The sequence below is a fragment of the Diabrotica virgifera genome, chromosome 6, assembly GCF_917563875.1.
Source record: "Diabrotica virgifera virgifera chromosome 6, PGI_DIABVI_V3a".
Lineage (NCBI taxonomy): Eukaryota > Metazoa > Arthropoda > Insecta > Coleoptera > Chrysomelidae > Diabrotica > Diabrotica virgifera.
Genome location: NC_065448.1, coordinates 29,527,075 through 29,543,619, shown reverse-complemented (window position 1 = coordinate 29,543,619; position 16,545 = coordinate 29,527,075). Strand labels below are relative to the sequence as shown.

General features: G+C 32.9%; 2 protein-coding genes across 2 annotated transcripts; one reads left to right on the top strand and one right to left on the bottom strand.

Annotated features, from left to right (window-relative positions):
- Positions 1–3,368: 3,368 nt before the first annotated feature.
- Positions 3,369–4,631, bottom strand: LOC114335745 (NADH dehydrogenase [ubiquinone] iron-sulfur protein 4, mitochondrial). The gene is made up of 4 exons (XM_028286038.2): positions 4,485–4,631; positions 4,298–4,430; positions 3,916–4,091; positions 3,369–3,599 (listed from the first exon to the last, which is right to left on the bottom strand). Exons 1-4 carry the CDS (start codon positions 4,544–4,546, stop codon positions 3,419–3,421), a joined length of 552 nt encoding a protein of 183 aa, XP_028141839.1. The 5' UTR covers positions 4,547–4,631; the 3' UTR covers positions 3,369–3,418.
- A 72-nt stretch (positions 4,632–4,703) lies between these two features.
- LOC114335744 (28S ribosomal protein S5, mitochondrial) lies at positions 4,704–15,950 on the top strand. Its single transcript, XM_028286037.2, has 5 exons — positions 4,704–4,969; positions 7,974–8,327; positions 8,519–8,749; positions 9,318–9,517; positions 15,518–15,950. The coding sequence occupies exons 1-5, from the start codon at positions 4,813–4,815 to the stop codon at positions 15,905–15,907; spliced, it is 1,332 nt and encodes a 443-aa protein (XP_028141838.1). The 5' UTR covers positions 4,704–4,812; the 3' UTR covers positions 15,908–15,950.
- Positions 15,951–16,545: the final 595 nt, after the last annotated feature.

Sequence of the window (16,545 nt, the reverse complement as noted above, 5' to 3'; positions counted from 1 at the left end):
ATGCTGTTTTTCTACCACTGTTATCAGTATTTTATCAATACATAATATTATGTCTAATGGTCGATGATTCTTAATAGTTGAGTGTTGAGTTCCAGTAAAATTATTTTTACACAGAAGAAGGAACTCAGCGTTGCCGGCTGTATTTGCATTTCTGTGGACATTAATCAAATGCATTAAAATTAATAAATTATTTTTTTGAAAACGGTTGACTTTACAAAAAAAAATTATCAGACTTTTTTGCTCTAAATGGTGCACTTAGCCCGTACCTTGAAGGAACGCACTATTTTCCGGGACACCCTGTATTTTACTAAGAAGTATCCATCAGTTTGTCTCATTAGCAATGATATTTGCAACAAGGGAGGGTTGTTAACCATTCGCTCAACCCCGTATTCATCGGAGGAAGAAGACTCCCTTCTTTATCAGCCCTGACCCACACCTTAAACTGGGGGTTGGTTACCCAATCTTCACTGGGGGTTACCCAGTAGCTAAGGTTACCAGTGTGTATCAACTTTGAGATGAGCATAGGAATTGAGTAGGAGAAGCTAAATGTTGCCAACAGAACACAGCATCATGTATTGCGGTTCACGACCTCTTTACACACCATTTGTGTATACCACCATTACAGTAAATTATGTTGCCCAGATATACAAATTCCACCACTTTCTTAATTTCTTGGTTGTGGATCACAATAGGCTGTTTTTTTGTTTCTGGTACCAAATCACATGTCATGTGATTTGGTACATGTTTCAACACTGTTTGTCAATCAGTTGTTTATAATTCTTACTGGTAATTTATTTTTGGTAGTCAGAAATGTGATTGCTCTCCAATTTTTGCCTCCATTTTTTAGTGTTTCTATTATAAGTCCGATTTTCCATTCTGTTTGGAAATGTTTCTCTTTCCAGGTCCATTGCAAGAGTGGTATGATTAGCTCTGTTGTTGTGCTTGGGCAAGCTTTTAATAACTCTGGTGTAAAGTTTTTCTATGGTCATTTCTATTTCTTGCATTGTTGTTCATTGGTGTTAATTCTTAGCTTGTTGATATTGGGTTTATATGCTCCAAAAAGCTCTCACAAGGACATTGCTAATCGTTTTCTAATTTTTCTCCTGCATTTTGAACAAAAGGTGCTAAGAATATACAGTGCATTCATAAAGTGTGGAAAAGGTCTATTATCTCATGACTTAAATAATTTTCAGAGTTAAAGCTCTGACAGGTCGATTTTTATTTTTAAATTATGATTTTTTGACGTATAGTACATAATAGTGATGTCATCAGTGATTTTTTTTAAATGGGAATAGGGGTCGTGTGGTAGCTCATTTGAAAGGTGGTTCAATTATCTATTCAGTAATATAAACATTAACATCATTATTTATACCGGGTGGCCAAAAAAATAATTTTTGAATTAAATTAATTACCGCAAAAAAAAAAGAATACATGTAATTTATTTAACTCAAAATACATGTTACTGCTGTCAGAAAAGAGAAAAAAATCTTTATTTGACAAATAAACATGGCTTTTCGCTTAAATTAAATGTTCAAACTGTCAAGAGGCAGAGGTGTGTGGCTGTTTGACATTTAAGCGAAAAGCAATGTTTACTTATGAAATAAACATTTTTTTTATTATATGGCATCAGTAAAATGTATTTTGAGTTAAATAAAATTCTTTTTGCGTCAATTATTCTAATTCAAAAATTATTTTTTGACCACCCTGTATAAATAATGATGTTAATGTTTATATTACTGAATAGAGAATTGAATCACCTTTCAAACAAGCTACCACACGACCCCTATTCGCATTTAACAAATTCATCAATGACGTCATTACGCCCAAATCGATGTCACTATTATGTACTATAAAATCTACCTGTCAGAGCTTTAACTCTGAAAATAACTAAGTCCCGAGATAATAGACTGTTTCCTCACTTTACAAATGCACTGTATATGAAGGACTAAAAGATTACCATTTGTGACACAAGCTACAACTTAAATTACAGATTATGACGTAGGTGCTATAATTTTGAGCTTTACCACCTTTATAGTGAACCTAGTATTGGTAGATCCATCAAAATAAACAGGCTGCAGTGGCTAGGCCACCCAAGAGAGAATGAATCAGATGGAGCCGTCAAAACATTTATAACCAAAGACTGGATGGAGTGAGAACAGGCAGGACCAAGTGAAAGACAATTTATGAGTGTTAAAAGTATGAAATTGGAAAACTTAGGCCAAGGATAGAAAGGAATGGTAGCTGATCCTAGAACAGGCCAAGAACCACTTGTACAGCCAATCATAATGACATTAAGAGGCGCGCGTCATCAAAAACGGAAAAAGCGGTCCAAGATTGCAGCTTTAATTTTGAATATTTTGTCGAGATATTTGGCACACATATTCGTAATATAGTAAAGAATGACAGTACAGAGTCCAATTTGAGAAATATGTTAGAATGTGGAAATTACTCTATAATTAAATAAAATATTAAAAAAACGAGCCTGTACCACCATTAAGAACAAAAAAATACACTTTCTTCAAATAAACTTTTTCATCCCATGCCTAGATTTTGTGTCACATTAAAACTAATAAAATTTTTTATCTCTAACAAGAAATTGAACATATTATAACTAATAACTGATTAGGCAACATACAGAAATAGTCACTGTCATTTTGACAAGCCTGCTTCAGATTTCTAAGTGTAATAGCTGTTGTATTTTGGTTTATTTTTATATTTATTTACTTCTAATAAAACTGCTTTCTATTATTTTCATTTAGCGCAACTATAGTTTATTTTTTAACCAGTAGGAGTAAACTAAAAAGACATATTCACACCCAAGAAAGTCACTAGAATAATAACCAAATACATCTTTTTTTTTTGTTGATCTAGTCGGCCCTCAACGGTAATCCAAAAATATTATATTAAATTAATGCATTGCTAAAGAGTTCGAAAAACAACTGCTTTTTATATAAAAGCAGAATAACAATCTAAAAATTAAAGGAATGACACATAAAACACAAAAATCGCTAATATAACTTAATTAACCTATGAAATGTCACTAGTGTCAAAATTTGATAAGTGTGGTTAGTGTCAACATTTTACAACAGTGGAGTAAACTTGCCTGCGGTTGGACCAATTACAAACAAGCAATACAGCACAGTAAATTTGAATCACTCCTCTTGGTTACAAAACAAACCATATCAGTATAATGTCACAATATTCAAGTTATGTCAAATAATCCCGACACACTGTTGCCACAGTTTCACAGAACTTTCGAAAAAAGGTGTGCTACTATCTCCCGAAGTTATATTGATGACATGCTACTGTTGGCTCTTAAGCCTCATTACATAAACTTCCAATAAACACACAAAAAGACTTTCTAGACATAAATTTTCTAATTTAGTAAACTTTATTCACAATTTTAATATATTACAATTTACTTAGTTGATACTCTAGTGCGTCTATTCCATGCAAAGTTGATTCCATAGCTTTTTGGTTTGAATTTTTTGTCCAGACTACTTTCTTGGATAAACCATTTCCAACCGTTCTTTTCGCAGTGTTCAATTGCTTCTTCTTTGGTTGAAAAGTCAACTTTCATATTGGATAATGGATCACCACTAAAACAATATTATTTAGGAAACAATATTACACATAGAGAATCTATCTAAAAAGTGGATTCAATACAAGAAAATGTTGAAATAAAGTTCCGCAGCAGAAGTGTAAGGGTTTTAAGACAATAAAATCAAATTGATTGAATAATGAACATTAACCTGATCATTTTTTACTTCCATACTTTCCAAAAGGTTTAAATTATTTAACAAAATTAAGAATCTTACCAGAAAGTCAGAAGGGTAAATAATTATTTCCTCTTATGTGATATTAAACCTGGATGATGTTGTAATGACATATTTATATCTTAATGGCAGTACTTACGTTGAACACCAGCCCATCAAGGGATTCTCCCATCTTTCCCTTGTATCAAAATCAATTTGCCAAAAACCAATATTGCTCGTACCACTTTGCATACAATTTTTTGGAGGTTCGTAAATTCTTACTGTACGTCCTTTAACATGTTCTTCAGGAACACCAGTAATAGGTGAAATATCTGTCTGAAAAGAAGTAAAAAAAACAGTTAAGAGACAAATATACCTTATTTACACTAACAGTTGGCTGAGTCGACTGTGGCAAAGGTTCACTACAGGACATTTATGCACACTCAACATAAGTTTATAAATAACTCCAAAGGCAGCCAAGGTGGTAAGCACAATATTCTGTCATTGTATGAAATTTTCATTGAATAAACATTTCTACTTACAGTTCCTTCTACCGTAATAGTGCCTTGTAACTTTCTCTTATGTTCAACTTCCTCTGGGTTTAAAAGAGCTACATCATTTTTTAACTGGGGCTCTGATTGTCTTACTGCAGAAGTGCTTAGGGATGCTGCTCCCCTAAAAAACAATGTTAATCATTTAATTTCTATTTATACACTATTTTTTTCTTACCAATTTCCGTTTATAGTCGCACATCGCGCTATATTTTTAAGCCTCAATAATGTAGAGGACATTTTTAATTCTTTTGATTATTTAACACCTAACCTGCTATTGATATGTCAATGTCAGTTTGTCTTGTCAGCTGATAAGCCTATTCTTCTCTTTTTGTATTGTATATTGCATCTACATTAGTCAGGTCTCTGGCTTATAATGCGGAGTAAAACCAGAAATTTAACTAAAACTAAAAAGAAGAAGTCACTAACCTATCACAACCAACATAATGGAAAAAATATAAATTATTATTTTGAATTATTTATAGTGTAATATACTATATACTGCCATGGCAGGACAGTTAGCAAATGTAGTAAAAACCTTTCAAAAATTAACAATAGCCTCAAGATGTAGAATTGTCGGTACTATTATTAATCCTGTAAAAGAGCATGAACCCCAAATTTTGACTCAAACTTCTACAAGAAATACTAACTTCTTTAATAAATGTAAGTAAGAATTCATTCATTCATTAAGCATTACATTCCATAGGAATTGTAGCTGACGCCATGGCATTTAAAACCCTATTTTTGGGTGAGGTTGATTACTCCTCTTTTGTCATTTATAGCTTGCTGTGTGTCTTCGCTACTGTCCTAACTCTTTTCCATTTCTTCCTGTCTTTACACAGAAGTTTCCAGTCTTCTAAATTAGATGTTCTTACATCTTCTGCATCATCCACCCAAAATGATGTCCAGTTAGTTATCCTTCTCAAATATCTGAGTGTGTGGGTGTGTGCGTCTATGTATATGTCCTACACTTCTAAGCTAAGAGATTTTATGTATGGTTTGTTTAGCAGTAAATGGTTGACTTCAATTAGTGTGGTCGTAAATATTATTAAATTTATCTGACCTGGCCCATTGTTAAGACCCACCCGGGGCGATAAGCAACTGGGGTAGACAGAGTTGGTCTTTTGACAATTAACATTGACTAGACGGTACTTCTATAATAAAGCAAAGAATCCACAAAATTTACAATAATTACGACCACAAAAACAAAAAAAACGGATGTAAAATATTTTGCTTTGCCTTATATACCCCAAATTAATGTTTTCAAATGAGTTTTAAAATAAATTAAATCTATTTTAATTGCTAAGATTATAGAAAAAAAAACATTCAAACATATTTAAATTTTACCTGAAACCGGGCCTTTTATACTATTGAAGTACCAGTACAAGTATTGACCATTGAAGTCAAACCATTTACTGCTAAACGTACCATAAGTACTTACTTACTTACTTATGCTGTCTTCTTGTACCTTACGGTGTCGAGGAGATTTTATGTAAGTACCTATATGACCATATTTTCTTCCTTAAATTCGTTTTCAATTTCGGCATTTGTTTTCATTTTTCTTTCTCACTCTCTTGTTACATTGTGGCCAAGTATCGTTCTCATTATTTTATCTTTCAAATTTCAGACGACTATCTTCCTCTTTCTTGTTAAAAGTATTTGTTTCCATCCCATATGTAATAACAGGTCTTATTAAGGCCTTATATAAGTTCATATTTGTTCTTTTACTTAAAATCTTGCTTCTCAGTAGATTTCTATTTATCTTCATCTTTGCTATGATGACTAAATCATCTGCATAAGCTGTTACTTGAAGTTGATCTGCAATTATTCTTTTGTTTGTTCTCCTTATTATTACTTCCAATATCAGGTTAAACAGTGTCAGGGAGATAGTCAGGAAGATAGTCACACCTTTGTTCGCTTTGATCTCCTTAGAAACTGATCTTTGCTGTGGTGTTCTTTGGGGTCACTGTTAGCATATGTCGTAATTTTTCTGGAATTCTCTAGCTCATACACAATTTTTGTCATATTACTTAATTATATCAAAAGTGCTTTTGAAATTGTGAATATTACATATGCATTTCTCTTGATTTTTGAAATATTTGTTCTACTATACCGGGTGGTGAATCGGAAAACGGGCCATAGGAAACTCAATGTAAAATTCTAAACTGTTGAATTCCTGCTTCCCTAATTATGTTACATCAAAAGTCATGAGAAGTTATTTGTAGAGGATTGAAATCTGTATTAAAAACAGAAGTTACAATTGTTCTACGATTTAAACACATTCCAAAATTTTGAAAAATATAATGTATTTACCGCAGTAGGTATGTGTGGGTATGTTAGGCCACACGTTACTATTTAACTGACAGTGAGCACATTATTGACTGAAGAAAATATCTTTATTATTAATATTTTCTCCTTAACTAAGGGTATCTTATCAACTTTATTGTGTTTTAAACAAAAAATGATAAAATAATTAAAAAAATTGACAGTTCTAATTGTTAATATAATAAATTCATTGTCAACAAATGCAATCTTATACACATTATTGTATTGTGTGTGGCCTAGCTTTGGCGTATTACTCTGAAAATTGTATTATATTTTTACAAAATTTTGAATAATTATTGTTCATAGAACAATATTAACAGTTGTTTTCAATAGAGAATTCAATTCTCTACAAATAGTTTCTGATGACTTTTGATGTAAAATAATTAGGGAAGCAGGAATTTAACAGCTTAGAATTTTACATTGAGTTTCCTATGGCCCGCTTTCCAATTCACCACCCGGTATATTGATGGCTTAGTGTGAAAACCTCGGATCTCATTAAATTACAATTTTACATGAGAGGCAAAAAACTGATTTTCTGCATAATATAATCTAAAAACAAAAACTACTGTTACATATTTTAATTTGAGCACATTGAGACAAATATCTGATCTTGGCCCAGAGTTGAAAGTGTTAAATGTTGCTATTAAATTGAAAATACAAATATTAACTATGAAAAACACATAAATATCCTTGCAGTATATAGAGCCTTTGCCCAAGCAACTATGATAACCTCGTATATCTTGATATATGTGTTTTTCATCTAAAATGAGGTTGTGTTTATGATTATTTACGAGGTTTTCATTTTTCATAGCTTATTGCACACCTCCAGATACTAGGTTGATACAGTACAAATCTTTTGATTTAAGGTTTATAAAATGTTGCTATATGCCGGACTACCTTTTGTTGTTCACAAAAAAACATTTCTCCAAGTCGAATTTCTTAAACAAACACTCCAAATTAAGTACCAAAATTCTTGGTTATAAATATACGTGGTATTCACACTAAAATGTAATATTGATATACGTGGTTTTTTTTCGGCTGTAGAAAATAGTCTGGCGTATTTGGATCTTTTGTCAGTTGTAAATCGTGAGCGTGAGATACAAGGTTTTCAAACTAAAACCACCAAAATGTCATTTTCGAAAAAAAAAAAAATGAGATACGAGGTTTTCACACTAAGCCATCGATATATGGAATTTATTGTCGATCTCCCAGGTCTGAACCCATTCTGATATTCTCCTAATATTCGTTCAGTGCATAATTAAGTCTCATTTAAGTAAGAATAGGATACTTATAAAACATTTCAAGCGGTTGCATATCATACTAATTATAAAAAATTTTCTAGTACCTGCACAAGATTTATGGAAAGGTATAACTTCTGTCAGTAATGCTGGCAAGAAGAGAGGTAGAGCTAAAAATGTATCGAAATCCAAAATTAAAGACTTAAATCGTGGTCAGGTCATTGGTGTAGGTAAAGCAAATATTGTGTGGCCAGGTCTCTCAGCCCCCATAATTAGAGGAAAAGAATTAGTGGAACAACATCAACTACCAGAAGATCCAGAAAGAGAGAAGAAGCTAATTCAAATTAGAGATCAGATGGGCACCATAAAGAGGCCAAAATTAAGTCCCATTGAGAGAGGATGGTCAGGTTCTAAGTTACCTGGAAGAAGTATTGGACCACCAGATCCTGTTGAAGAAGGTTAGTACATGAAGAATAACAAAATTTGAATGTATATATAAATTCTTTACAACTGTAGAACTTTCAAAAATTTGAACATAACTGTATTCTTAGCATCATCTTAGAATTTGCTCAAAATGCTCCTCTTGTTACAGTTTTTTGAGTTCTACAGCATAAAATTATTACTAATTTTACTAATTTCTGTATTTTAGATAACTTTGAAGGTTTTGATACAAAAGTGTTAGAATTAAAAACTGTGTTCAACATGAAAGGCAATTTTGGCAGAACGAGAAGGCAGTCAGCTTTAGTGGTAACTGGTAATGGTAAGGGGCTTGCCGGTTTTGCTCTAGCAAAGGGTATTGAGGGTAGAGCAGCCTTAAGAAAGGCTAAGAATAGATCCGCTCAAAAATTAATGCATATTAAGTTGTTCAGAAACCACACAGGTAGGATTTTGTATATCTATGCATTGTAAATTTTAAATTTTCATGTAATGTAAACTTCATGAATAGTAAATTTTAATATTTCAATGTTAAAAATGGCCTCTTGCATGAAGAGGACATATTATTACTCTCTTCATGCAAGATAGCTAACTATACTTAACTTCAATAAGAGATGCAGGAGACATAAACATTAGTTGCTGACGACGGCGTCACTAACAGAATAGAGATGGGTATTTCTTTAGTTTTTGAATATTGCATAATCGCGTAAATTATTTATTAATTTAATTAATAGGATTATTTTTTTACTATGTATTCAGTGATTACAATAATTTATATACATACTATGCAATAGAAACTAATAATCGAGAAAAGAGAAAAAGTGATGAAGTGATTTTAATAATATACTGTTACTATGGAACGAGTAGAACAATTTTGAACATCTTTAACAGTTAAAATCGTTGTTTATGTTCCTTGCATCGTTTATTGAAATTTAGTTTAGTTTTTTAAATGTTTTTAACCATTGAAGAAACTAATTTGAATTTGAATGTATTTTGAATTTAATATATTTTAGTGTGCCATGATTTCTTCACGCAGTTTGGTACAACAAAAATTTACGTATCACAGAAACCTGAAGGACACGGTTTAGTTTGTCATAGAGCAATAAAAACAATATGCGAAGTTGTAGGTATTAAGGATTTGCATGCTAAAGTAGAAGGATCGACAAATGTAGGAAAAATCATGAAGGCTTTCTTCTTGGGGCTGATTAGACAGGTAATGCAATTATTAATTTTCATTTTACACTTTGTAAATGGATCTAAACTTACGTGCATAGAAATCGGCCCACTTAAAAATTTGATCATATTTGATGTCTCATATTTCCTAAACCTGGTGGCCGATTTAAGTGATTTTTTGAACATGTTATAGCCTAATCTTTTTACAATACCACTGTAATAGTATTGTTGCAAAACAGGTAAATTTTCATTGTATACCGGGTGTACCAATCAAACTATGTTTTTTTCTTAAAGTTCGCATCACCCTGTGGAATATTCTAGCATCTAGCATTTATAAAATACTGAAATTAAAACCCAACTATAGCCTCAGGTTTTCTTAACATTCTGTTTTTTGATTCATTTATTTAAGTTGGATAATAAATAAGTTAGGTACTTTAACAACTAGACAAACTTTAAGAGGCAATTCTGCATGAAAAAATAATGACAGTTGACTTTATAAACGTATGTCCGCAAATGTTTCGTTTTCGAGATACGGGATGTTGAATTTTCTCTTACAAACTGACGATTTATTTTATTGCTTTAAAACCAGTTGAGATAATATGCCAATGAAATTTGGTGGGTTTTGAGACGTAGTTATTGCACATTTTTTGACATACAATTAAGAATTTAATATTCACCATTAGCGCGCGTACTTGTAATATGACCAATCATATTACCCGTATGCACGCTAATGGTGAATATAAAATTCTTACTTACTTACTTACTTAAGCCGTCCTCTTGTACCTTACGGTGTCGAGGTAAGTGGAGAAATCAGATGTCTCCATGCCTTTCGGTCAGTAGCTAGTCTTTCTGCTTCTCTCCACCCAATATTCCTTTTTACGCAAGCCTTTCCAATATCTGCTTTCCACGTTCTTGCTGGCCTGCCTCTTCTACGTTTGTTGTCGGATGCCGCTTTCCATACCCTCTTTACAGTTCTACCTTCACCCATTCTCGCCATATGTCCGAACCACGATAACTGTTTCGTTTCAAGTCTGTCTAAGGTCCTTCCAATACTGCACCTTTCACGGATGTCTTCATTTCTTATACGATCACGTCTAGTCACACCGGATACCGCACGTAAATATCGCATTTCGCATGCTTGAATTTTACTACGGATGTTGTCATTCATTGTCCACGTTTCACTACCGTAGAGTAGCACCGGCTCGTATACAGTTTGAAACACTTTCATTTTTGTTTTCAGGCTTACTTCTTTCTTCCTAATAAAACTTTTATTTAGCGCATAGTATAATTTTTTTTTTATTTATGCGTATGTTATTGATTTATGCGTATCAAAAATACACATAGCCTTGATGATAGCCAAACTTCGGAACGAGGACGGCACCTGAAGAAGAAGATAATTTTGTTGCACTCATTACCCTGCTGTTTATTTCTGGTTCTATATTTCCTTGTCCATTCATTGTTGATCCTAAATACTTGAAGTCCTCTACTTGTGTAATGGTCTCATTATTCAGCTTTACATTTATATTTTCTTGAGTTTTCGATAGTACTAAAGCTTCTGTTTTTTCAATATTTATTTTCATCCCAAATTTCTTAAAGGCTTCATTCCAAACATTTACATTCACTTGCAAGTTTTTTTCTGATTTTGCCACAATTACCAGGTCATCGGCATATATCAACTCTGACACGTGAACTTGTTGAAGTTTATACACCCCTACCATAGTTGTTTTTACCTTACCCCTGCATTCTTTTGCAATTTCGTCCATTAGAGTGATGAATAACAAAGGACTCAGAACACCACCTTGTCTTACACCTGTCCTTGTGTAGAATTCTAGAGATGAGCGATTTTTCGTTCTTACATTATTATGTGTACATTTATATATACTCTTTATTGCTTGGATTAACTTCGGTTTCACATTTCTTTTTCTTAACGTGCCCTATCAAGTCCCCTTGACGTTGGCGATTAACATGGCGAAACTGTCTCTGTCTCGAGCTATTCTAAATAGGTGTTCTGCTTTCTTTATTCCTGTCCACTCCCGGATATTCTTCAACCAAGAGGCCTGCTTTCTACCAATTCCTCTGCGTCCTTCGATTTTACCCATCATAATAAGTTGAAGAATATTATACCGGTCTCCCCTTACTACGTGTCCAAAATAGGCCATCTTTCTATATTTGATGTTATCAAGCAGCTCGCGGGTAGCATTTGCTCTCTTAAGGACTGCCACATTTGTCAGCATAGCCGTCCATGGTATTTTCAGAATACGTCTGTGCAGCCACATTTCAAAGGCCTCCAAACGGTTAATGGTGGATATTTTTAATGTCCATGCTTCGACACCATACAAGAGGACTGACCAAATGTAGCATTTAATCATGCGCTTTCGAAGTTGAACTTGCAAGGTATCATTACAGAAGAATGACCTCATTTTTAAAAATGTCGTGCGGGCTATCTCGATTCTACATTTTATCTCTTTATCTGGATCTAGTTGTTCAGTAATATGACAACCAAGATATTTAAAACTGGGTACTCTTTGAATTATATGACCATCAACATATAAACGTGAATCTTGATGGGCCAAACGGCTAAATACCATGTATTTTGTTTTTGAACAGTTTATATTTAGGCCAAACTCTCTTCCCACTGTGTCAATGGCATTTAAAAGGTGTTGTAATCCATTCATATCATCACTTAAAATAACTGTATCGTCTGCATATCTGATTGTATTTATCAGAAACGATTTTTCACATTTCTACGGTTTAATATTTCCCAGATCTTGTTACGTGGCGCCCGATCAAATGCTTTTTCCAAGTCCACAAAACATAGAAACAACTTACTGTTATGTTGTAGGGCTTTTTCTGATAACTGTCTCACCGTGAATATGAGCTCGGTTGTACCTCGCCCCGGCCTAAAGCGGCATTGGCTGTCATCCAGTGTGGCCTCGATATTTTCTCGCAGCTTTTTCTCTAGTATTATTTCGTAGATTTTACTAGCAACTACCAACAATGATATTCCCCTGTAGTTAGAACACTTATGTTTATCACCTTTTTTGTGTAATGGTAGAATAGTGTCAAGAGTCCAGTCTCTAGGTATGCATCCGGTATGCCAACAGCTCCTTATGATCTTCCATAGTAACTCTAATCCTTCTCCTTCCATATATTTAATTAGCTCAGCCTTAATATTATCGTGTCCTGCAGCCTTGCCATTTTTTAATTTTAAAATTGCTTCCCTATATTCTTCGTATGTTATGTCATCATTATCTTGTTGTTCATTTAAATTGTACTCCTCCCTGTCATTCTCTATTTCGTTGTTGTCTCCCATTAATAATTCCATAAAATGTTCTCGCCATCTTTCGGTAATCTCTTCATTTTTTAATAATATGTTACCATCTTTGTCCTCTAAACCTGTTACTCCGTTTGATTTCTTTTGTCTTAGGTTTTTTAGGGTTGTATAGAGCAACTTCGCGTTACCCTTACTATCACTTTCCATTTTATTTCCAAATTCTTCCCATTGACGATTCTTAGCTTCTTTAATTTTATTTTTAACCATTATTCTCTGTTCCTTATATTCTTGATAATTACCTTTACTTTTATTACTTATATACTTTTTCCACAATTTTTTCTTCTTCGAAACTTCCAATTTTATGTCATTATTCCACCAAGCTGTACCTTTCAGATATCTTCCTTTCGTTACACCACATACTTTACTCCCAGTTGCATACACCAGCTCCTTAAAAATATTCCATAATATTTCTATATCCTCCTCATTTTTCCAATTTGTTTTTCGTATTTCTTCATTTAATTTACGACAGTATTCTTTTCTAATATTTTCAGACTGAAGTTTGTATACTTTAATACTCAATTGTTCATAGCGATTTTCTTCATTTTTAATATTAAATGTCTGTTCTCTCCTTGTCTTTATTTTAGCTTCAACGAGAAAATGATCTGAACTGATCTCATAACCTCTTTTAACACGAACGTCCGCTATTTCATTTTTATATCTGTTCTGTACTAATACTAGGTCAGTAACGGATTTTTCGTTCCGCGAATCCATCACTCGTGTGTATTTATGAATCTCCTTGTGTTGAAAAAATGTGTTACTAACTTGCATATCATTCATGATGCAAAACTCGATGATTCTTTGTCCATTATTATTCCTGACTATTTCTCCATATGGTCCTACAGGGTAGTCATATTCATTGCTTGACCCTACTCGCCCATTAAAATCGCCTACTATTATGACCTTATGACTTATTTGGTCCATTTCGTCCTGCAATTGTTCCCAGAAGCTATCTTTGAGTTCCTTGGCTTCATTTTCCGACGGTCCATACCCTACAATAATTGTTGTCTTTTCGTTTTTACTGATATCTATTCTAAGGACTCGTTCCGAAATATTTTTCCATCTGGTGATATTTTTATGCTCATTTCTGTGAACTATTAGGGCAACTCCTGCCCTCGCACGTTCTGACTCATTAACACCTCCAAAATCATGTAGTGCTCATTTCTCATTTTAATACATCCACTTCCTTTTCTCTTTGTTTCAGTTAATGCTAAAAAATCCATTTTTGTGTTTTCAAACTCATCAATAAGTTCCTCTTCTTTACCATTTAGACTTTGTATATTCCACAATCCAATTTTCCAATACTTATTTTGCTTTTCATTTTTTGCATTCATAGTTCTTTCATTGTTTGTATCTTTACGGTTTAGTTTTTGTATATTTTTGTCAAGACTCGTATCGATTTTGTTATATTCTCTCATGTCCATAACCTGTGCCACGTTCGTATCCATATCCATCCTCGAATTTGCATTAACTAGTAGTTTTTTGAACCAGTTGCTGCTACATTATCTTTAATTATCATTATCATAAAATTCTTAATTTTTTGTAAAACAATCCGCAATAACTATCTCTTAGAACCTACCAAATTGAATTTGCATATCTCAGTCAACTGGTTTTAAAGCACTAAATAAATCGTCAGTTTGTAAGAAAAAATTCAATATCCCGTATCTCGGAAACGAAATATTTGCGGACATACGTTTGTAAAGCCAACTGTCATTATTTTTTCATGCAGAATTTCCCCTTAAAGTTTGTCGCACTTTTTTAGAAACACCTTGTATCGATGAAGAACATGTCTAGTTGTTAAAGTACCTAACTTTTTTATTATTCAACATAAACGAATGAATCAAAAAACAGAATGTTAAGAAAACCTGAGGCTATAGTTGGATTTTAATTTCAGTATTTTATAAATGCTAGAATATTTCGCAGGATGATGCGAGCTTTGAGAAAAAAACACAGTTTGATTGATACTCCCGGTATACAATGAAAATTTACGTGTTTTGCAACAATAATATTACATTGGTATTGCTTAAGAATCAGGCTATAACATGTTCAAAAAATCACTTAAATCGGCCAACAGGTTTAGGAAATATGAGACATCAAAAATGACCAAATTTTTAAGTGAGCCGATTTCTATGCACGTACGTTTATTTATAATCTGAAGGACGTTGATCGTTATATAGATGTTTGTCAATTTTTCTTACTCTTTTGGGCAGGGGCAAGATTTCTTATTTTGTTGGTGCTTTCATACGTTTCTCAGTAGAAGGATTGGACAACCTTAAAGATTTTGGTTCTATCCTCAGTAATATTTCCATTTTTTTTCTTATGGGCATTTTTGTTGCCTATGTTGTTCATATTTCTTGTAAATCTTGTTTTCTTGAAATATTTTAGTTATTTCTCTTGTATTGTTTTCTCTTATGTCTTTTCGGATTAATCGGTGGATATATCTTTATTTATTATATAGGTCTTAGTATTTTGGCTTAGTTTTTCTTCATGGGTTACGATGTTCGGGTAGTACTCCCTTTCTGTTTCTTTTAGTGCCTTGGTTATGCCATTATTTGGTTGTTCAATATCCTATATTTCGTTTTAAGTCTTGGATAGGTCTGGTTAATGTATCTTCATACAGGTCTTTATTTCCTGAGGAATCACTTTCTTCTGTCGTGTTTCTCCATTTTCTTTAAAACTAAAATTGCTTCAAACAAATTGTTGTTACAGAAATCTCCTGAAGATATGGCTGAAGAGAAGAAGCTGCACTTAGTAGAATTCTGTAAAGAAAATAATTACTTTCCAAATGTCATAGCTTCACCTAAAGAATGTCGAAAGGCCAACGAAATTCCCAAAGATGAAATTCTAGATTTTAAACAGTACTGTTTTGATGGCAAAGTTGTGTTAAAGAGAAAGAAGTATCCACCGTTTTATACAAAATTCAAGTCCTACGAAATATATTTGAAAAAGCAAGAAAAGATAAGAAATCAGGATAAGGTTCGACAACATTTGATAGCAGAATATGGTGAAATTCAAAGTTTCCTAACGGAGAAGTACCCAGAGTGCAGGCAGTATAGGAAACCTCCAAAGGAGAAAGAAGTAGAAGAAGAAGAGGCATAATATTTTTAATTAGTTCTAATAAAATATCTTGTTTATATTTATACATTTACTATTTTATTTTTTTTCATCTCCTTCCTCATATACCTTTTTTAAAAAATTCATCTTCCATAAAATTAGCAAGGTCTGGGTATTCGCGGTGTGCAAGTACTTGGAAGGGAATTGAGAAACGATCGTGCGCGAATAGCCGAGAAATATTGCAACTTTCTTAAATAATTCATATTGTCAATTGAAATTGTCAAATAATTTCATATCTACTGTCATTGAAGAAGAAAAATTATATGTTGCTCCACAATATTGATATGATATGCAATTATTATATAAAGGTAAATTTAATTAATTGTATTTTGCTTGCAGTACTGCATTTTAATAACTAATTTTATTTACTACATACAATTGTTTACGTTTTAATAACGTAACATGAATCTTATTTTTTTGGACTATGGCCTTGACAATTATCCAGTAACCAGGACTAATATAATTGGCCAATGTAATTAAAAGTGCGAATAAAGTTGCAGAGCGTAGAAATAGGTGTCGCTTTGCCGAACTTGCACGGTCCCAATATGTACTGTACATTAAAAGACGGTGACAGTCTGAGTTATTATTGACTGACAGAGATTATTTACATTGAGATTTCTTAA